We start from the raw sequence: 23,879 nt of genomic DNA, 5'->3' as shown, positions 1-23,879 counted from the left end.
CAGTTACCAGAATTGTAAATAAATGAAAAAATCATAGCAATAAGCATTTCAGATGAAGCTTCTAAACCAAAAAAAAAACAAAAACATTTTTTCAAAAGTTTTATTACTCTTTTCTCCCAGACATCTACTGGAATTAATGCCCAAAATGCAAATTTTAAAAGAAGGACATGCACCGAAAATAAGGGATGCGCGAAGTCCATTACCTGCTATTAAGTTCACTTATAGAATAGCCACTGCCATTAGCAATGGTAACATGGAATAGACTTAGTTTTTGGGTACTTGCCAGGTTCTTGTGGCCTGGATTGGCCACTGTTGGAAACAGGATGCTGGGCTTGATGGACCCTTGGTCTGACCCAGTATGGCATTTTCTTATGTTGGACTCACGGATGCAGATTGTATTTTAAAAGCTACTTGGCTACATGCATAAATGACACTGCGTGCACATCTCAGAACTCAGAAGGGGTATGGGCAGCACATGGGCATTTTGGTATTTTAACCAGGTATGTGTGTGTAAATACTTATGCAATCAAGTGCACGCAGAGGCTCCCTGCTACGTAACTTTACTTCTGCTATGGATGGCATGTAAGTAAAAAAAAACAAAAACAAAAAAACAACATTTTGGAGGGGTTTAAAGGGCCTGGAGTAAATGGGGGGCATACAGACTATCAAACCAGGGGGGTTGGAGGACCTGTTAACTGGCAAAACTGGCAAATGTAATAGCATGCATCCCTTTTAAAATCTCCCCGCTTACATGGAAGAAGCGAGATTGTGTGCACAGGCGCGCACCCACTTAAAATTCAGAGCGCATGTGCACGCAGCCAGACTATTTTATAACACTTGCACATATGTGTGCGTTTGTTATCAAACAGCTGTGTCCCTCGGCACGGGCCAATGAGTATGTACATGTATGCCTGCATGCCGGTTTAAAAGTTACTGTCTAATTGTCCAATAGATGCCCATTCCATTCGATTAGAAGAGAAACAAGAGACCTATAATACATTTTTTTTTATTATTATTTATTTTTAACAGAAAAACAGGAAATGAGAGTTTAAAAAAGGTAACTACAAGCTCATCTTTGAATCATTCTACACTAGTGCCTGATAGAAAACCACCATTCTACTTCTTAGAAGCTCTAGAAAATGAAACTTTTATCAAAATTAATCTACAGAAAAGGAAGAAAAATTTCACTTCTAATGCACAACCAATAAAACCAACAAAAATGCATTTTCAGAAATATAAAGCTTACCTGGCTCTAACTTGATAATTTTTACTGCAGCCAAGTCTCCAGAGTGTAGGTTCCTGGCCTAAAATAAGAATCAATAGATATAAAAAATTAAAATAAAAATGTAAACTTGCTTTTCAAGCACATTAGTAGTAAATCTATGTCCTAGTGTTAGAAACATGAAACATACTAAAGCCAATTTTGGGAATAAAGGAAAGTAGCTCCATTTTCAAAATAAACATCTCAAATCCATATATAAAGTGATTTGCCCAAAAGAGCTACAGATGAGTCACTTTAGTTGACAAACTAAATCTGAAACGACTCACCCATATACATGTTGAGAATTTATCCTCCTCCTGCTTTTAGGGTCAATTCATTGAATATCTGAACTTTTTCCTTAGTACTTATCTGAATCTGCAGAGTAACCTGATCTGAAGTCACAATTACCTACTTGTGACACTTAAATCAGGTCCACAGCAAGAGGATTTCAAGCAGAGAACAATGAGTCCAAGTGAAGAAAATCAGCAAGACCCAAGGAATTCTGAGACACAGCTCACTTCTAAGTAAACTTTCTTAATAATCAACTAGGAGGTAAAGAGTAAAAATGCACAGCATTCACTATTATGTTAATGTTACTTCTGCATTGCCTGTTTAATGAATTTAAAAAATGGTAATAAAAATTTAGTAAAAGGTTAGAATATGTAAAACAGATCATTACCAATGCAAGTAGGACTAGTGTAGGCTTCATGAATTGGCACAGGAACAGAGATTCACATTTCTTGGGCACTGGCTCACGCTTGAGTTAGGCTAGTAGTGACAAAATCCCTCTGTGCAGGGCTGATGTAAGAATATTTGGCACCCAAGGCAAATCTTTGATCATGCACCCCACCTCCTCCAAATTACCTACTGGTGCAACTCCAATACTGTGAATTTGTAAATCCATTATGTAAATTTGTATTTAAGTTTACCAGATAAGCAACTGCTCCTTGCTTACCTTCTCTTCTATACATTTAGAATAGAAATTGTTAATCTATCCTTTTTCTTCAACAGCCGTGTTCTACTTCCCTGTTTTAATGTAACTTTTCACTTCCTGTGGTAACTGGTTTCCCCCCTTGTTTATTGTAAACCGGTACGATAAGACCCAGTCTTGAGCATCGGTATATTAAAAGAACTTAAATAAATTGTGCTCCCTCTTACTGGTGAAAGCGACTCTGGCACAGCACCTCTCTGGGCCTTGCGCTGGCAGGATTCTACAGCCCCAAAGTTTTTGGTGCTCTAAGCAACCACCTAGTTTGCCTAATGGAAGTACCAGCTTTGCCTCTGTGACAGCAGTTAATAGGCAAAGCTCAGATTACAGTATGCAGCTATGTATGTCAAAGTATACATTAGTGATAAACGCCTCAAAGAAAATGTACCAGAAGTGAAGCAGCGTGATAGATGCCATTTTTTCTTTTCTGGAGCTAATCTTTGTTCTATAAGTACTCCAGCAGGTTCAGGGACATTTTATGGACACAGAAAGAGTAAGATGAGAAGCCAACTGTGTAATCTAGACAGATGGTTAGGGTCAAGGAAAGACGTTTCCATCCCAAATGATATCACAGGAACCTCTAAAAATCACTTAAAGTACTCAGACTTGCACCATCTTGCTTATAATTTGAAGCAAACATTTTTCACTGTAATTTTTCATTAATAAACCACCCAAGTAATTTTGCTAGACATAATTGAGAAATTACTTTTTCTTTAGGACAGTGAGAGAATTCCAGAACAAAATGGGTTATGCACTTCTACCAGCAGACAGACGGAGCAAGCTGACATCAAGGTACATATACCCCTGCGGTGACCTCAGCCCACCAGTATTCTCGGCAAAAGCAACTTTGGACAGACTAGTCAAAAAATGGTCTGTCAAAAAAACTCGATGAAAAACAAATAACCATGTCAATACTCAGCCAACAGGCAACACTGGGCTCAGATAAGAACATAACACTAGACTAGGAACTGGAGTTACACTTAACAGTAATCCCTGTAACATGTAGACACACAGGAGTAAAATGCAACCACATGGCAGCCAATGGAGGGAAGCTGGATTCATCTGACTCTTCTAGAGAAAAATCAAGTTTGCTTACCATAAATGGTGTTTTCCGTAGATAGCAGGATGAATTAGCCATGCTATCTGGGATGTCCTCCAAGGCAGACTAGGCAGAGATTCACAAAGATCACAGAGCTTTGGCTCTGTGCGGCTGCTAGTCTTTTCCAGTGCGGCACCATCTTCTCTCTTCAGTCTATAATACAGCTTATCCAGTGAAGCGTAGAACTCAGAGGCTGTCCAGGGAGGTGAGTGGGTCAACATGGCTAATTCATCCTGCTATCTACGGAAAACACAGTTTACGGTATGCAAACTTGCTTTTTTCCCCTGTCGATAAGCAGGCTGAATTAGCCATGCTGTCTGGGAGTCCCCAGCTAAGGGTTGCAAGCGTAGTTTGAAGACTCTGAGATGGGACGTAACAGGGTCATGCCAACCTGGATTGTCCCTGTGCGCTCAACCCACCCTTGCTGTGGACAGTCACTATCTTGTCGCTGATTGTAGCAGTGCTGAGCCCAGCACTGCATCCAAAGAGGCCTGCTGAGCAAGAAAGTAATGAGATGTGAAAGTATGCAGGAATGACTACATGGCAGCTTTACAAATGTCCAGCAATGGAACTCTGTAGAGATAAGCTACTGAAGCTGCTACTGCTCTTACTTGAGCCTTTGGCAGTGCCAGAAAGATTCACAATTCACGTGGTGCTGCAGAAGTGAATGCACTGAGAAATCCAATTGGATAGAGTCCGTTTGGCCCCCGCCAGGCCCTGTGCATTTGGGTTAAAGGAAACAAACAGCTGAGAAGCCCTCTTCTCAGAATGTGTCCTATATTTATAGTAAGCTACAACTCTCTTGCATTCCAATGTATGGAGAGGCCGTTCTCTTGTTCCCGTATGGTTTTGGGAAGAACATTGGCAACATGATGGTCTGATTAAAGTGAAAGGCTGACACAACCTTGGGTAAAAGTGAGGGATGCATTCGCAAAGTGATCTTATGGTGAAAATGAAGGTTTGGGGAGTAGTGAACCAATGCCTGTAGCTCACTGACTCTTCTTGCCAAGGTTACTTCAACCAGGAAGAACACCTTCCAAGTTAGATACTTCATATGGCTGCTATGCAATGGTTCGAAGGGAGGAAGCATGAGCTGTTCCAGCACTAGGTCGAGGTCCTACGGAACAGGCGGTTTAGGATCAGGCAGTCTTAAACGCAAGATCCCTTTCATAAAATCAGAAGACCAGCGGGCTGTTTGACATTAGAAGTCCATTGCACAGGTGATGATATGCCACGATATAGGGAATGGAGGTACTCCAGCAACAACTCCAGGGTGCAAGAGAAGGGGTCTATGCCTCTGCCCCTAGACCAGGCAGAGTATCGATGCCACTTGCCCTGATAATTTCTCCTGGTAGAAGCCTTTCTGGATGACAGCAAGACATCCTGGGCCTCCCTTGGCAAGTGCAAGTGGCTCAATACTCTCCTTTTAACCTCCAAGCAGTGAGATGTAGCAAGGAGTGCATGGGATGAAGGAGGGTGCAGTTTTTCTTGAGTTAGGAGATCCACGCTGTTGCCCAGGGGAAATAGGTAAGGCAATGTAGAGTCGAACAAGATAGACATACTAAGGTTGTCTGGGCCAAGCTGGAGCGATTAGATTGAGGTCTGCAACGTCCACAATGCACTTCTGGACAGTCCTATAAATCAGTAGAATTGGGTGTGTGGGGGGGGGGGGGGGGGGAGTGTAAAACAGTACCCCCATCCATTGTATAAGGAATGCATCCTGGGCGAATTGCTCCTTGCTGGGGTAGACTGAGCAGAACTTCCTCACTGTCCTGTTATATATCATCACGAAGAGGTTCATGCAAGGAAGACCTTTGTCAAACAGTTCGTTCACCACGTTTTGGTAGAGAGTCCATTCATGCGGATGAAAAATTGAGTAGTCTGTCGGCCGTGTTGTTTGCTACGCCCAGAAATAAGTCGCCTGGAGGGAGTCAGATGGTTCTTCTGCCCATTCCAGGATCTGGACCACTTCCCTGCACAAGATCCAGGAGCCAGACCCTGTTTCCTTGTTTATGCAGAACATGGCTACCTGGTTGTCCATGTGGATCATGGCATTTTTTCCCTGCAGGTGGTTTCCAAACGTGTGGCGGGCATTCTTTATTGTCTCTAAGCTCCAACAGATTTATCTGCTGAGCTCATTCCCATAGAGCCACAGTCCTTGTGTCTGCACATGCTCCAGATGGACTCCCTATCCCTTGGTTGAGGCATCTGTGGTAAGAACCAATTGATGGGCCGGGGCGCAGAACAGTGCCCTTATTGTGAGAACTGTAGAGCTCAACCACCACGTCAGATCCTGCTCCATAACTGGGGTCAGACAAATGCTCTTGGAAAGTGGTTGTGAGAATTGAGTCCATGGAGCCTTCAGACCCCACTGAAGGCAGTGTATGTGCAGACGAGTTTGCAGTACTATGTATAATCGCTGCTACCATGTGGCCCAGGAGGGTAGGGATCTGGTAAGCCAAGGGATGAGCACCTTTCAATTGCAAGGCCAGGTTGCAAAGTATGTGGGCTCTGTCTGACAGTAGGAATGCCTTCCCCAAAACAGTATTTATCTTGGCCCCAATGAACTGCAGAGTTTGCATGGGTTGAAGGCTGGATTTTTTGTAGTTGACAACGAACCCCAGTCCTTCCAGACAATCAGGCCGATACAGTACAGTGCACTCCGACTGTTAACCTGCCCTTGGACATGCGTTTTCCCTTACCCCTTATTCAGTAAGGGGCGGAAAATGCGCGTCCAACCCGTGGCACCTAATAGCGCCATCAACATGCAAATGCATGTTGATGGCCCTATTAGGTATGCCCGTGCGATACAAAAAGTAAAATGTGCAGCCAAGCCGCACATTTTACTTTAAGAAATTAGCACCTACCCTTTGGGTAGGCGCTAGTTTCTGCCGGCACCGAGAAAGTGCACAGAAAAGCAGTAAAAACTGCTTTTCTGTGCACCCTCTGACTTAATATCATGGCGATATTAAGTCGGAGGTCCCAAAGAGTAAAAGTAAAAAAAAGAAAAAAAAATTTTAAATGGGCCGGCGGCTGTCGGGCCGAAAACCGGATGCTCAATTTTGCCGGCATCCGGTTTCCGAGCCCGTGGCTGTCAGCGGGCTCGAGAACCGATGCCGGCAAAATTGAGCGTCTGCTGTCAAACCCGCTGACAGCCGCCGCTCCGGGCTAAAAGGAGGTGCTAGGGACGCACTAGTGTTCCTAGCGCCTCCTTTTGCCCGTTTCTACCGCACCACCTAATTTAAATACAGAATCGCGTGCACATGCAAATGGCCTGTGCGCGCGCCGGGAGAGTGGGCGTTTGTCCACTCTCCCGCGGACTTTACTGAATCGGCCCGAATGTATGGTGGTTTCAAGGTTGAACTATAGAGTGGTGGGCTTCAGTGTCACCATTAATCGTCCAGGTATGGAAATAACTGTATTCCCTTCCTTATTAAATGGGCCACTGCTACTGCTAAACACTTTGTGAAGACCCTCGGTGCGGATGATTGCCCAAAGGGGAGGACTTTGCACTTATGACGACACATATTGACTTGAAAACATAGCTAGAGTATGCATGCTTGAGATCCAGCAAGCACATCCAATTGCTGGGTTGTAAGAAGGGTAGAATCGACTTGAGAGACCTCATTTTGAACATCTCCTTCCAAAGAAATTTGTTCAGAGCCCGCAGGTCCAGTATTGGGCGGAACCCTACAGATATTTTGGGAATGAGGAAGTATTGGGAGTAGAATCCCTTGCCCAGTTGGTACTGAGGCACCAGCTGAACCGCTCGGTGATGCACAAGGTTGTTTAATTCCTCCTGCAGCAGATGGCCCTGCATGCGGGACTAAGGGGAGGGCACTAGGCGTGGAAAGATAGGGCTGGATCTGAAGTTCAGTGGGTATCTTTCTCTTACAATGTTCAACACTCAACCATCTGAGGTAATCACTGCCCAAGAATTGTAGAAGAGCGATATCCTGCCTCCAACTCGCAGCAATAGAGATGGCCTGGTTCCTTTCAAAAACCCTGTTGAGGTTCGGGGTTGTTCTGCAGTTGCCTCTGCTGATTCAGGCCTCATGGTCTACTTCGGGGTTGCTGCTGTTGCGGCCTGCTTTACTGGAAGGATGGCAGACAATAAGGTAGGTATGGATGGAAGGGGCACCTCTGGTAGTAGCCCTTTCTATAGCTTTGATAGTACCTCCTACCTGAGCTTTGCTGCTCCACTGGCAACAAGACCGCCACATTCTGCTCTTTCAGCTGGGAGACTGTCTCCTACAATTTGTCTCTGAATAAATTATCACCCTTACACACAGGAAGTTTGCTAGCTTTTCATGCACATCCTTCACAGATAGCACTGGCTCGCAACCACGCCAGTCTTCGGGCTGCTATGGCCCCCCATTGAGGTATGGGTAAACATCTGGAAGGCCTCAAATAGTGCATAGAAGGTATCTCAACCCCTCCTCCAGATCGAAAACCAGTTGTGGGGTTGCCTCCGACGAGGTGGACACAAGATGGGGTTTCAGGGACTGCAAGCACTCATACAGGTATTGTGTGATGAAAAACTAAAGCTGTTGGATTTTTGTATTCAGCATACTGCTTGGAAGGCTCTCTTTCCGAAGACATCTAAATATTTGCAGTACTGACCCGGAGGGGTTTTCAAGGGAAGGCGGGTCTTCTTTGAGCGCATCATGGCCGATTCGACCACTACCAAGGTGTGCGGAAGCTGGACCATGCCATAGTATGGCGACTGCCGCATCCTGAACTTTAAGTCAGTTTTCCTGGAGGTTGGCTGACCAGAGAAGGGGGACAACCCAGGCCTTCGCCATTACTGAATCCAAAACTGCATGAGATGGCAAGGCAGTAGGTTCAGCCAGGACCTCGAATATCTTCAGAATTCCCAACACCTCCCCTCGTGGATCTGGAACTTTCTGGCTCTCAATGTTGAGGCGAGTTCCCACCTTTTCTACAAACTTGGAGTAGGAAAAGTCCTCTGGAGGCAAGGATGACTCTAGCTGCTCCTCCGGCGGGTCCGATGGGATCCCTGTCAAGGAACCCGGTGAGGATCGAGGGGAGTTCTCTGGACCCATATCTGGTTGGGGAGAAAAACTAAGGGCATGGGCTCAGAGGGTACTGTGCTAGCCTGTACTCTCTGGGAGGTGAAGACGGGGACCTTCCAGGCGGCAAGAGGTCGACAAGAGGAGGGCTAGATGGGCGGCCCTTTTGTTCTTCGAAGCAAGTGCAGAATTGTGACAGGATCTGAGTTATCCTTGACATGGCTTGCGATGCAAGCTCCCCCTGGCCAGAGGTGGGACTCTTCCTCTTCCGACCATGATGCACAGGAGGCACCGCGGCCAGTAAGTTGCCTGAGTCAGAACCCCTGGGGTAGTGCGCCGCTTGAACCATTTTATGAGATTTCTTATGTCTCTTCTGGACGGGCTCCTGCAGGTGAGGCGGAACCCCTCTCTCTTTTGGACACAGAAGACATGCCCGAGTACACTCTCAAGGAGTCACAGGAACCAGTGGAAAGCTGTTCAGAGAGAGGCTCCACATCAGAGAAGCCAAGTTCAGCCATCTCCTCTGGAGAAAACACGACCTGAGGGTCTATGCCTAGTTGCAGCTTGTGGGGAGTCTTGCGAGAAGATTTGCCTAGTGTTTGATAACTCGGGCGTGACTCTGGTACTCTCTGCGTCGATGCCTGTACCTGTGCCAGTGATTGTGTCAATCTGTGTTTAGCCTGCTTCGATGTTGCTTCGATGTGTCGAAGGACCCCGATGCATCCTTGCGTCAGGCATTTGGATGTTTAGACTGACGCATGCGTTGCTTTGGTGGTTGGCAGTGCCTCAGGGACGCAGTGCTTCGACGCTGGCATCCTTCCTACAATGCTGGTTGACAGTTTTGTGCAAAGACTTTTGCAGCGCATCTCCCGACTCCCGTTGTTTCAAAACGTGGGCACTTTGGGGGTTGACCCACCTGGCCCAGCCTAGTCTCCAGTGGTCCAAGTAAAGAGGCCCTCTTAGGCTTGACTGAGCAATTCATGCGGGGCCCCGGTGAGGAGTGGGCTGAGAGTTGCTCCAATGATGAAGCATAGGAACTTCAAGCTCTCCTTCAGGCGGGTGATCTTCAGCGCTCGCTGTTGCTGGGCCCGGTGTGACATGCGACCGCAGTCTGGCAAGAGGACTTGTCATGCTCCAGTCCCAAAGATAACAATAATTATGCCCATCTGTGAATGACGATCTTCCTGCACTGGCAATATTTAAAGCCCCCCCCCCCCCCTTTTTTTTTTTTTTTTAAGCACTTAAGAGCTTTTGTGAGGAAAAAATTGTAAAAGAACAGAAGAGGATCAAGCTCCGCGTGCAGCCTGCAGTGTGGGAAAAAAAAGACTGAAGAGAGAAGATGGCACCGTGCAGGAAAGGACATGCAGCCAGACACCTCCAAATCCGTGATCTTTGTACAACACTCCTCTAGGACGCCGCCCCAGACAGTATGGCTAATTCAGCCTGCTTATCAACAGGAAAAGGAAATCATCAAGTAAGTAGTAATTTCTCATTTCTTAGCATCCAGTCAGATGAAATCAGAACAAGTAGGATGTACTTAAGCTACTCTCAAATACAGCGGGAGGCTGCCTGCAGTCCAATCAAAACCGCATTTATAAAGATATAGTTGCACTGGAGAAGGTACAGAGAAGGGCGACCAAAATGATAAAGGGGATGGAACAGCTTCCCTACGAGGAAAGGCTAAAGAGGTTAGGGCTGTTCAGCTTGGAGAAGAGACGGCTGAGGGGGGATATGATAGAGGTCTTTAAAATCATGAGAGGTCTAGAACAGGTAAATGTGAATCAGTTATTTACTATTTGGATAATAGAAGGACCAGGGGGCACTCCATGAAGTCAGTAAAAGTAGCTCATTTAAAACAAATCAAAGAAAATTATTTTTCTCTCGGCACATAGTTAAGCTCTGGAATTTGTTGTCAGAGTATTTGGTTACAGCAGTTAGTGTAACTGGGTTTAAAAAAGGTTTGGATAAGTTCCTAGAGGATAAATCGTAAACAGCTATGACGGTAATTAATAAGCAATAGTAGCTTGTGATCCATCTAATGTTTGGGTACTTGCGACTTGGATTGGCCACTGTTAGAAACAGGATACTGGGCTTGATGGACCCTTGGTCTGTCCCAGTATGGCATATCTTATGTTCTTACGTCCACGCACCAGGCCTCAAACACTCTCCAAACTCACACATAAGCCAAGGAAGTGGAGAACTTTCCAGCTCTTATTAGCAAGGTGGATATCACTGCCGCAGAGTATCCACGTTTCAGCAATCGAGCCCTTTCAAGGGCCATACTGTAAGACACAATTGTGTCGGATCTGCATACCAGGGTACCCTTGGCCAATGTGGAGTGACCAAGAGTACCATCCCATTGTGGCATTCGATCCTTCGAATCAATCTGCCCAACATGGGCCATGGAGGCAAATCATACAGCAACTTGTCTTCAGCCACTCCTGCACCAGGGCATCTATGCCCAATGACTTTGGATCTCTTCTACGACTGGAGAATCGCGAAACTTTCGTGTTGCACAGAGTCGCCAACAGATCCAAGATCGGGAGACCCCAATGATTCTGAATCAGCTGAAATGCCTCGTCTGACAACACCCACTTCTCCTGGCTCCAGATTCTCTCTGCTGAGAAAGTCTGCTCTGATTTTGTCTTTGCCTGCAATGTGCGAGGCTGAGATCATCTGAAGATGCACCTCCTTCCATTCCATAAGTTGATCTATTTCTAGTGACACCTGCTGGCTCTTGGTACCTCCCTGCCGATTGATGTAAGCCACGGTTGTTGCATCGTCCGACATTATTCAGACTGATCGACCTTGCAGCCTGTCACTGAACTGCAAACACGCTAACCAGAAAGGCCTGGCTTCCAGCCGGTTGATGTTCCAGAGAGACTCTTCTGCACTCCAGCACCCTTGCACCACCAACTCCTGACCGTGAGCTCCCCAACCTAGGAGACTCGCATCAGTTGTCAGTACTAGCCAGTCCAGTGGGGACAAGGAGACTCCCTTCCCTAGATGATCCATCTGCAACCACCACTGCCTTTGGGAGGAGACCTCCATCGGCAGGTGGAGTTGAACCGAATAGTCCTGAGACTGCGGATTCCACCAAGACAGCAGGGAGCATTGAAGAGGACGTATATGCGCCCTTGCCCATGGTACCACTTCCAATGTTGCCGCCATTAATCTAAGGACCTGCAGGCGAGACTATACAGTTGGGTGCAGAGTGTTCAGATGGATTTGAGCTAGCAACTTCCAAATTCGAGCTTCCGGCAGAAAACCTGCCTTGTTGCATGTCAAATCGAACTCCCAGGTATTCCAGTAATTGAGTAGGCTTAAGGCTGCTCTTGACTAGGTTCACTATCCAGCCGAGCTCCCGCAACAGGGAAATCACCTTGCAAGTTACCAGGCGGCTCTCAGCGACTTGGTGTGAATCAGCTAGTAGTCCAAATACAGGTGCACCAGAATTCCATCCTCTCTCAAAGCTGCCGCAACTACCACCATTAACCTGGAAAAGGTTCTAGGAGTGGTGGCCAGACCAAAAGGCAGCACTCGAAACTGAAAGTGGGGTCCCAGAACTGCAAACCACAGGAAGCATTGATGCTCTAGTCTGATGGGAATGTGAAGACGCCTCAGAGAGGTCAGAAATTCCCCCAACTGCACAGCTACTATCACCGAGCGCAATGTTTCCATGCGAAAATGTCTCACTTGCAGATGATGGTTGATGCCTTTGAGTTCCAGTATGGGACAAAGGGAGCCCTCCTTATTTGGCACAACGAAATAAATGGAATGTCACCCTGTATTTTCTTGCGATGCGGGCACTGGGACCACAGCCCTCAGACTGAGGAATACTGCAATACTCCATCACAGGTGGGGCCTCGTGCATGCGCAGCCATTCATGCAGGGCTTCCTCTCGAGCGCACCTTCACAGGGCACCAGTCCAGCTGCGGGAGGAGGAAATGGGGTATAATGGATCCCACCAATTTATTCTGATTCACATGGGGCCTATCCATTACCACCTTTTTTGGGCTCTGCTAGGCATGGCGGCACAGTATCTCAGACCCTACTAACAGAGGGCCCAGGTGCTTCAAGTGGTGTGGATGCAGAGACAGGCACTGTTCCAGTCCAGCAGGAGGTTTAGTAACTATCAGTTTTCGGAGGACCTGTGGCACAAGTGGGACAAGAGGTCACCGTTGGTAAGACAGAAGCAGCGCAGTCCCAGAATGGGCTGGTGTCAGGCACTTCGACCACAAGAGTTACCAGCGGCGAAGTGATAAGCACCAATGTACCAAATTTTTTTTTATTATTATTTATTAAATTTTCTATACCGATATTAGTGGGGACATCATATCGGTTTACATCAAACAGGAAACAAAGTATGGAAATTACATAAAACAGGGAGGTGAGGAGGGAGAAATAGGAACTATGAGAAAGTAGGAAGAAATACATAGGAATCGGGCTACTCTGAAACATAAGGTAGCCAAAGTTAACGTTGAGCATGATATTTGTGAAAACAAAAACTATGTACAAGGGTTTGGATTTAGGATGGGTTTGCAAGGGGGTTAGGTGTGTTAGCATGGTTAGAGGGTTAAGGGAGGGTTTGCATGAAGGGTTCGGGTTTGTTTGCTTGGTTCAGGTGTTTGCATAGTGGGGAGTAGGGTATTATTGATGAAAGGCCTGTTTGAAAAGCCAGGTTTTTAAGTTGGCTCTGAATTTGGCAGTACATGTCTCAAGCCTTAGATAAGGGGGTAAGGAATTCCAGAGCATGGGTCCGGCTATAGATAGGGCTCGTTCCCTTGTGTGTTTTTTGGTTTTGTTTTGGTTTGTTTTTTTTTTTTTTTTTTTTTTAAGAGAGGGGACGTAGAGGGTTCCATTATTGGAGGCTCTGGTGGATTTATCAGTTCATACGGGGCAGAATGGTTCAACGAGCCAGTTTGAATTGTGTGTGTGTATAGCTTTGTGGGTCAGTGTAAGGGTTTTGTATATGATGCGAGAGGGTATTGGAAGCCAGTGTAAATTCTTGAGGAGGGGCATTAGAGATGGTTCTTGCTACTGCATTCTGCAGCATTTGGAGGGGTTTATTGTAGAGTAGGGGAGGCCTAGGAAGAGGGCGTTGCAGTAGTCCATTTTTGTTGTGAAAGTGGCTTGAATGACGGTGCGGAAATCACTGGCATGAAGTAAGGGTTTCAGTTTCTTCATGACATTAAGTTTGAAGAAACCTTCCTTGAGGATCAGATTGGTATGTTGTTTTAGGTTCAGTTGTTGGTCTATCTGAACCCCGAGATTTCTTGCATCGGGCTGCCAAATGAAGCGGTCAAGTAGGGTGAGGTGTCAGAGAGCACGTGGGCATTTTACAGGCTAGTGGGATGGAGAGTATTGGTAAAGGGAGCAAGAGGGAAAAGAAGAGGGGGCGAAAGGGCAGGTTGGGGTCCAGTTCTGGAAGCTCAGAGGACACTTCGGATTCAGGTTCCCCCTCTGACTATAGCCCCTCATGGCCAGCCACTCCTGCACTGTAAATGAGTAGGGCACCTCTGGCCTTTATCAACCTGTCACAACTGTGGGAAAAAATACATAAGTCACTGCAAAGCAAGATTTAAAAAAAGACGTGTTATATCAACATATTCAGGGTTTCAGAAGGTAGGAGGAAACAAGGGGACAAAAAAAAGGGGAGAAGAGGTAGGGGGTGAAAGAAAGATCCCTAGGAACATAATGAATTGGATGCAAGCATTTTTTAGAATGATTAGCATGGTTGGGCAGGATGACCCTTCACAATACAGTCCAATGCCGATCTACACAGAAACTACATTAGAGGTCTATAGGGACTACGAGAGACGGGCGTGGTTAAATTATGATGAGCGGTTTAGGGATAAGATGGAGGAAAACCATTACATGACATGCGGTCACAGGATGTTGGGTTATGCTTAGACAGATGACCAATAAGGCCTTTTTGCAGGTGTTGCTGGCAGGGTCGAGCGCAAGAATAGCAACATCGTGACACCCGGGGTAGCCCAACTCAGGCCGGTAATGGTAGCGGTAATGTATGCTGGCATTTCAACAAATCTTCTTGTTCTTTCCAAGATTGCAAATTTAGGCATGCCTGTTCAATATGCTTTGCACTGCACACAGCGACCAGGTGTGCTAAGAAGGGTGTGGGAGGAGCAAGGGGGAGGTTCTGGCAAACCAAAATGACTCTAGGATGGTTAAAGCCCCATCACCAATAAGTTTATTCAGCATGGACATATGGTTCTCTCTTTATCTTAGGTGCAGGGATGCTCTAAGAATAGCCAAGGGTTTCCGGGGGAGAATTCTGATCCTCTTCCAGGGGGAGATCAGTAATTTGTTTGGAAATGCACCCTCAACAGCCCATCACACTGATATAGTCTAGCAGAAAACAGACAATGAAGTTGCGTTGGGCAGGAAGGCAGGTCCATTCCCAATCCCCCTGTTCAAAGTGATGATGCTCTTGCCTCTGGCAGTAATTCCTAAAAGAGAAGCAGGCACGTTTTGTCTCCTACAGAATTTATCCTACCCACATGGAGAGTCTGTGAATAAGCACCTTCCACCAGAGGAGTGGTACAGTCCAAAACGCATCCTTTGATAGCACGATAGCTTTGTTGAGGCAGTGCGGAAAATGGGTATTAATGGCGAAGACAGACATTAAGTCCGCTTTCAGATTGCTGCCTGTCCAACCCCACAGTGTCCCATTCCTGGGTTTTCAGTTTCAGAGTTTATACTACTTTGACAAGTGTATGCCCATGGGATGCTCTGTTTCATGTGCCTACTTGGAGCTTTTTAGTACTTTCCTTCATTGGGTAGTTGAGAGAAGGATTCAGATGACTAATATAGTACACTATATGGACAACTTTCTGTTCGTGGTCCCAGTAGATCAGACTCCTGCACTCATACTTTACAGGCATTACAGTCCATGGCTGAGGAGTTTGGCGAACTGCTTACCCACCAAAAGAAAGAGGGCCCGTCGACTGTGACCGCCTTCTGGGTATAGACCTGGATTTGGAAACAATGTGTCCAGATTAACCCCAGACAAACTCCGCTAGTTGTTAGATATGCTACAGCATGCTTTGGTAACTAGGAAACTCACATTTGTCAGCCTCCAGTCTGAACTTTGTATGGAGGGTGATTCCCATGGGGAGGGCATTCCTGAGGCAGCTAGCCGCAGCTACCATGGGGGTTCTGCAGCCGCACCATTTCATCCGAATTTCTAGGCCCATGAAGGGTGATATGGCAATGCGGGTTACCTTCCTGAAAGAATTTAACTGTTTCCATTTGGCAGGAATCCCCAGTGTCAAGTTGAGATCTGAACATACACACTGACACCTCCTCTGGCGGCTGGGGGTTTGGGACATTGTCAGGGCTCCTGCTGCACCACTTCTTGGCTCATTAGTTGGACAGAGATCTACTTGACAAGGAATATCACAGTCTTAGAATTATTTCTCATTTTATTGGCCTTAGTCATATGGGGTCATAGGCTACGAGACAAGAAAGTAGAGTTTTGGTGTGACAATCAGGCTGTGGTCCAAGTCATCAACAGGAGTCGGCCCATTGTCTGCAAGTAGTTGAGTTATTGAAGGAGGCTGCAGTGCTTGTGGCTTAATATGACAGTGAGGGAAAGACAGGTACCTGGGGTTAGTATTGGCATTGCAGATTCTCTCCCGTGCTAAATGGGATTTGTTTTGACAGCAGGTCCCAGAGGCAGAAAAAGACTGAGTTCCAGTCTTGGAGCAGCTTTGGGAGATTGGAGTGCAATCAAATGGGAGTTATTGAAGGATCAGTGGCCCCAGCAACATGTCTGCATACTGTGGGGGATATGATAGAATTCAAGGTTTCCTGAGATGGTTGTGAACTGGGGGCGCAGTCTTGAATAGTCATATCATCAAGTTAGTCTCTTGGGCCAAGGATACAGGGTTATCAAGGGGAGCAACAGTCAATCAGTTGGCAGGTTTCACTCTTTTCCAAGGCGTAAGGCTGGGGCAATCCTTCAAGGTACTTCATGGTCAAGAAAACACTGGCGGGATGGGCAAGGAAAGCAGGGACAGCTAGTGATACAAGGTGCCCGTAACACATGAACTGCTCATTCGCTTATCGTATGCATTGCTGGATGTTTGTGAGTTAGGGTTTGAAACCAGTCTGTTTTGGGCAGCCTTTTCATTAGCCTTTAGGGGCCTGAGGGTGAGCAATTTGGTGGCCATATCCAAAAGGGATGAGGGCTTCATTGGTATCCTTGAGGAATGTGCAGGGTTAGATAGCTCTCTTTTTAGTCCATTGGTCCAAACCAACCAGGCAGATAAGGGGGCAGGTATCCCTGTGACAGGTCAATTCACAAGTTATATGCCCTTTAACGTAGCCTGAATGACTTTTGTTATTAGGCCTGCGGGGGGGGGGGGGGGGGGGGGGGAGTGTATTTCTTAGTTCAAACTGATTGTACCATTAACTAGATTTCAGTTTTCTGCAGTTTTTCGGAGGGTCTTGGGGCGATTGGGATTAGACCCAGCTGAGTATGGCACACATTCATTCAGAATAGGAGTAGCCACCAGCTCAGCACAGACAGGTCTCAATATCAACACCATTCGAAGAATAGGGAGATGGAAATCTGCAGCAGTTAATTTGTATATCAGACCTAAATTGTGCAAGGCCACTAATCATTAACATTCTGTTGCAGGTATGCCCCAGGGCTGAAGGATGGTCTGGATTCTGGGTCACTCCGTCTATTGGGCGGCCAAGAGAGCATAGGCGAGGCCTTGCAGTCCACATTTGGGTTTTGCTCCTTGTGGTGTTCATATTTTTTGGATAGGAAGATGCGACATGCTCTGGGGACAGTGGTTACCAACATTAAGTCACAAATTGGAAGTTTTGGCGAGACCAAATGTCATCATAATACACCTGGGAGGCAATGAACTGGGAAAGTATTCGTGCAGCAATTGATTACCATGATTAAGAACACCACAGCAGAGATGATTGCATTGGCCTGTCCAGAGCGAGTACTGTGGTCTGACATACATTAAATGGCGGGACCAAACGTTTTGGGGTAGAGGTAGGAAAAAAGTGAATAGACAAGTGGAAGTGTGGATACAGAAGTTTGGAAGTCATCAAGTTAGGTACGAATGGGGTTTCTACAGAACAGACAGGGTAAATTTGTCAGACATCGGGCAAGAATTAACGCTGTGCTGAAAGCATTGGAAGTAATTTTGAGAAAGCAGGTGTATTAAGGCTGCAACTAATCGGTTTGTGGGGGGCTTGAGACAAATGACCCACTGACTCATGCCTTGGCAGGGGTACCCGAGCCGGCCAGGACCTAGGGGGTGAGGAAAAGAATTTGGGCAACATGTTCTTTGAGGCGGTACTTGGAGTTGTGATTGGACTTACCCAGCCTGGATAGTGAGGCCCCCTTGCTTGGATACTGGCGGCAGGGGTCATTTTGTGGAGGCTGTTTTTGACCAAGGTGCTCAGTGGTTCGAGGTCCAGTTCCATTAATCTTGAGTGGCTCGGGTACTGGGATGACCATTCTATGCTATTAATAAAGCTGCAGCCTGCTTCACCAATCCTGGTTTCTCCTCGTATTCATTGACTGCATTTCTGTACTCAAGGGTTATGCATTAGTTGCTCGATAGGAGCATGGAGAGGGGAGGTGATGCGAGCTGCTAATGTTAATATGAGGTCCCGCATAGCCTGCATGGAGGACCCAACTTAACATTACATGTGGCTTCGACTTGACTTTGGACTCCCCGAAGGACTCAGTCCCTTCCTGATGACGTTGCTAGTGGGGGTGGGATTGGCTCAGGGGGTGAGAGAGTAGGTGGATCTCATGCAATCTAGATTGTACGAGAAAAATTTAAGCTGCAGCCTAGAGGCACCTGCCATATTTTCAGGTTCCCACCTACCTACCCCGTCTTATTAACCATGTTGTTTTCAGTGTCTTAGCTGCACATTAATGCATATTGTTCTGAGAAATAGCAGGCAATTATTAATCAAGTTGTTAATCCCTTCTTTATACTCTGTACATATGCTACTGTCGCAGTTGGGGGGGAGGCGGGGTTACCCAAGCCAGCAGGAACCTTGGGTATGGGTGTCAGGAAACTGGGCAACATCATGTCCTTTGGGGCAGATGTGCAATCGGGTTTAACCAGCCTGGAAGATAAGGCCCCCTTTGCTTGGATTCACAGCAGGAAGGGCTGGGGCTGTCTTGCTTTGTCAAGGCGGACAGCAGTTCGAGGCTGGTTCCATTATCATTCATCTTGAGTGGCTCAAGTTCTGGGAGTGACCATTCTATGCTATCATTAATAAAGCTGTGGTCTGTTTTCTCAATCCTGTTCTCTCTTCGTATTCATTGACTGCATTTCTGTGTTCAAGGGTTATGCTTTAGTTGCTGGATGGGGGGCATGGGGAGGGGAGGTGATATGAGCTGCCAACGTTAAATAAATCCTAAATATTTATTTATTTATTTTTAATTTTTATATACCGATGTTCCTGTATAGAATACATATCGCACCAGTTATATAAAGCAAACTTCACAATGAGTCTCGCTGGGGATTTTAAACCTAAACTGAAGCTTGTAATCTATCAAAGGATTTGTAAACAGTAAAAATCAAATTCCTGTTCCACAACATGTTTTCTAAAACACAGGTTATGTTTGGCTGTATTCTATGGCTCACTGTATTTGCTTAAATAAATGTACCACTAAGCAGAAAGAAAACAAATTCCTGCAATTTGTGAAGGCAAATACCACACCTGAAAGAGGATCTGAAACACTTCTCTATGCCAAGCCCCAGTTTTGAGCACAGTTCAATTCACAAAACTAACCTAACCAGTAATAGGATCTCACCCTACCCTAATAACATGAGACTACCTGTTCTAGAATGCATTTAAGCATGTAATTTAAGGTTTTGACTTGAATATGATCCCTTTCAACCTATGATCCCTTTCATTGGTAACCCCCAGAGAGCAATATTAAAAAACCCAGCCTTATGCCCAACACCCGTTCTTAACTCCAGCCTACATTAGGCCCCATATCTTTTACTTTATGTTGTTAACCCCAATTATTTTTATCCAAGTTCAATATACCTGTTTATTGTAAGACATCCTCTTGTCATGGTTATTGTTTAGAATGTAAACCGACTTGATTAGTAATTCTGTTTACTGGAAAATCGGTATACAAAAGTGCTAAATAAATAAATAAATAAATATGCCTAATTAGCATAGTCCCCAAATCAAAATGAATGTTTCCTTCGGTTTTATGTTTATGCTTAAATCTTATTAATTTTCAAAACTGCTCAAACGTTAGCCAAAAATACATTGCAAACGATCGGGTTCACTGGTCAACATTTGCCAGTGTCTCGTAACCATGGCTAAACAGTATTTCCTCCTAACCCTCCCTCCCCAAGCAGCACCCCACAGGAAACAACAAAATTCCTTCTCTTTATTTACTTGTTCTCATACTCCCAAAGTCCATTGAGAACTTGACCCCTAGTCCTATGTGGTAAAGGCTATATATAGTGACCCCAAATCTGCAAAAAGACTTTCCTCTTCCTATGAAGACCAATCTTTTCCACATACTTCTCGAAAAGGCACATATGATGAATTTGGTTTCTCCACTGGAGTCAGCATTGGTGGATCATCCTGCAACCAGCACTGTAGTATTTTTTTTGCCAATAGGAGGACCTTATGTATCCAGAGCCGCAACAAATTCTGTCTTGGTGCCACTCCACCCATATTATCAAAAAGCAGTACTGTACTCTGCAAAGGTAACAATATATTTGTAATCCTATCACCATGATGGATTATATAGCCTGCCAAAAATTGCTAATTAAAGGACATCCCAAAATTGATGGCCCACAGTTCCTGATGAGATTTTACATTTAATACATTTGTCAGACTGTGATAACTTCTGGAAAAAATACCACCTCTAAGAATTTGAATTGCATTTCACATAACAATACTGCATGTAAGAGATCATGTTCTATTAAAATATTGAACGAAAAAAACAGCAAGAAAATCCCCAAAACAAACAATATCACAAAAAAGGGGATCAATACGAAAAACTCAGAAAACGTTGCTCACTCATAAGCTGACAAACTAATGAATGAATGCTTCTAAGCCATTTCTTATATTTTTTTTAACTTTTTTTGAAAATAAAAAATGATATGAGTTATGTATGATTCTTTAGACCGCATCAGCAAGCCAGACAGCGTATCTCCTATATTAAATGAGATCGCTCAGTCTTCTCAATTATTTGCGGTGCTTTGCTGTGAAGAAATTTCTCAAAAATAGAAAATATTATCAAAACAAATTGTTCATGAAGTCAATGGACTCAATATATATATCTCGTCAGCAATATATATATCTCGTCAGCAAAAACTGTCAACTTAAAATACTGGTCAACTGGTTCACCTACTGGAATGCCTTTAATAGCCATACTGTTCCGAATCTTCAACAAAAGCATTTCTAAGAACATAATGAACAATAGCGGTAACAGTGGGTACCCTTGCTTGGTGCCTCAACTCAGTTGGATATCAACTGAATTATATGCATTAACAAACATATGCTTGTGGGCTACTAAATAGTGCTTGTAGTGCAGTTACAAAATTTCCCATTACCCCAAACGCTCATACCATTTCCCATTCTAGTCTATCAAACACTTTCTCCGCATCTAGGATCAACAGCACTGATAGTATCTGCTGCCATTTACTACTCTCCAGAGAAGCAATGATTTTACAAATGTTCATTATTGAATGACTGCCCTGGATGAATCCTACCTGGTCCTTGCAAAATAAATTTAGAAAGGATAGCCATTAAACAGTTTGCCATAATCTTCGCCAGCAACTTGATATCAAAATTTAATAATGAAACTGGGCAGTAAGAAGCTGAAGAGGTTGAATCTCTACCTGCTTTTAGTAGAACAGATTTTACAGCCCTATTAGAAGCTAGTGGGAACCTACCCAGTTCAATTGGTTGTTCATATACCTTTGGGTCAACGGAACCACTATCTATGGAGCTAAAAGTTTATAGTAGAGATGTGAATCGGAACTGAAATCCGAACCGATTCTGGTTCCGATTCACATCTCTAGGAAGCCTTTAGCAATTTTGCTTCCTTAATTCCTTGGAGAACTTCCTGTAACTGTTCTTGTTGATTTAATTGGGTCAATTGCTCTTCTGTTACTTGAGGCAGCTAAACAGAATGTAAATAATTCTGGATGTTGTGCAGGTTCCCAGGGGCCACTACATATAAAGATTGATCGTACTCTCTAAATACTTCACTGATATCCTTCCCAGCATTTACTAAGCTACCTGCTTTATCCCATATTGCTGCTATATAACTTTTACCAGCCCAATTTTTAGTTAGATTAACCAGGGACCAACCAATTTTGTTTTCCAACAATAGAACTTATAACGATAATAGAATATTCCCTTTTGCGCTCTCTGATGGAGAAGTGTATTCAAGGCCACTTGAGTGGCAGTGAAACTATCTATATTTTCTCTACTAGGATGTCATTTTTACCTACTTTTTCCATATAGAATTGCTTCTCCAGGGACAATATAGCCACTGTTGCTGCCTTTCATTTATTGCTCATGTAGGAGATAATGTCCCCACCCCCTTATTACCGTCTTGGCAGTCTCCCAAACACCAGGGAGTTCTGGTGAATTGCATTATGGGACAGAAAGTTATCCCATTATTTTGTTAAATATTCTCAAAACACCTGATCAGTGTCCAAATATTTAGGAAATCGCCAAGACCAGTAGCATCCCTTGGGCAATGTCTACCCAGATGGGTGCATGATCAGAGATTACTAAAGGACAGATCTTAGACTTGCATTCCCTTCTAGCCCCTCTCATTGACAATCCCTATGTTTTACGGTGGATTCTTCTCATCGGTACAAACAGCTCCACTTTGGCCTTTCAGCTGCACTGAAGAATCTTCCCCAAATGTCTAGCTGAAGTAGCTGTGCAACTATGCCATCAAAACATCCAGTTCTTCCATTATGTGAATGGTTGGCTAGTGACAGCCTTCAAATTGCAGATACTATCAAGTTTCAAGTTAGAGCTATGGTTGCATCAGAAGCTCATCTGCAAGCCATGCCTCTCAAAGACATTTGCAAAGCAGTTGTCAGTTCACACGTTTCTCCAGGCAGTAATGAGATGTAATCACTCAAATACCGATAGTAAATTCAGGTAAGTAGTTTTATGTAGCCTGTTCACCCAGTACTTTCCACAGCAGGGACCAGGTTGGTTATTCTGTTAAAGTTCCACTGCAACCATAAGCTTGGGACTCACCCACATATTATGGCTAATTCAGTCCTGCTTCTCGACTGGAAAAAACAAGTTTGCTTACTTAAACATTTTCTGTAGATAGGATGAGTTATCCATACTAAATACCCACATGCCTCCCTGGAGAGTTGACTACCTAGCTAGATTTAAGCTCTAAAATCGACTGAGGGGGCTCACGAGACAACACCCTCACTTGCTGAGTAGTGTGAAAGCTCTATAGCTATGAGAGACTGCTTCTGGATGACATCGACCATATGTCATGGTTAATTCATCCTATCTATGGAAAACACCGTTTACGGAAAGCAAACATGCTTTATAGCACTTTTAATCCAGCAGGGGTTGGGATAGGGGGGTTGATTTTAAACTTGAAAGTCTGATAAGGCTTCTTCTGCTCCCCATCTCAGTGTACCTCAATTCCTCTCTAATGAAAAACTGGTCGGAAGAATCTCATGACAACTCCATAGTTACAGCCCACTTCTTGGGTGCTAGTGTCTTCCCTCCAACATGGCTTGCCCTTTGCCAGCAGTCTCTTCTTCATCCTTATGAAGGCCCTCCTAAGCAACTGGGCTCTGGAGATTAACTATGAGTGCCCCAAGTCTCGGCTGTAGTCTCTTCTTACTCTGATAGTAGCCCCCTGCTGAAGGCCCTAGGACACCTCCCACAGGTCTTTTTTGAATATATCGGACTGTCCAATCTAAATTGGCTATGGCAGGGAGAACCACAGTGTCCAACTTATCCAATTATGAGATCAGAGGTGTCACTACGTCCCCCATTTCTTAAATACAAGTTTTATGAGTTTGCTCCATTAATTTGACCTTCTTGAGGCAATTTTTTGCCTAGCCTGTGCTAATATACTACACAAGTAATCAATTCCACTCTATACTTTACCCCACTGCTTTGAGGGTGTACTTGGTCCTGCAAGTCCCCAGCTGTTTGGAGACACTTCTCTTAAGAAAACAAATTGCCTCTCGGGGTAACTTCTCAATGGGGACACTAAGCCATATAGTGTCCCAAGTCTACACTGGCTGTGGGAGTCATGGTTGCAGCCATTGATTATTGCCCCCAACCCTCCCCCGAGACTGGGTTCCAAGAGGGAGTGGTGCAAATCTGCATCAGTTCTAAGGCATTGTGTTCTTAGATTACTACAGAGGGATTCCTTGGGGGGAGGCAAGACCAATTCAGTATTCTCGTTTTTCTCCTTGCTGCTCCCAGATCACCCCGGAGCCCTTTTTA

General features: G+C 45.0%; 1 protein-coding gene across 3 annotated transcripts in view; it reads right to left on the bottom strand.

Moving 5' to 3' along the window:
* The window catches only part of MAP4K5 (mitogen-activated protein kinase kinase kinase kinase 5), a 341,354-nt gene that overhangs the window by 284,889 nt on the left and 32,586 nt on the right, over nt 1–23,879 (bottom strand). For all 3 annotated transcript variants that reach the window (XM_029598355.1, XM_029598353.1, XM_029598354.1), the window contains one exon: nt 1,247–1,304. In XM_029598355.1, coding sequence (XP_029454215.1) covers nt 1,247–1,304 — 58 coding nt within the window. The remainder of the gene's footprint in view (nt 1–1,246; nt 1,305–23,879) is intronic.

This window comes from Rhinatrema bivittatum, chromosome 4 (assembly GCF_901001135.1).
Source record: "Rhinatrema bivittatum chromosome 4, aRhiBiv1.1, whole genome shotgun sequence".
NCBI classification, from domain to species: Eukaryota; Metazoa; Chordata; class Amphibia; order Gymnophiona; family Rhinatrematidae; genus Rhinatrema; species Rhinatrema bivittatum.
This window is presented reverse-complemented; position numbering and strand designations above follow the sequence as displayed.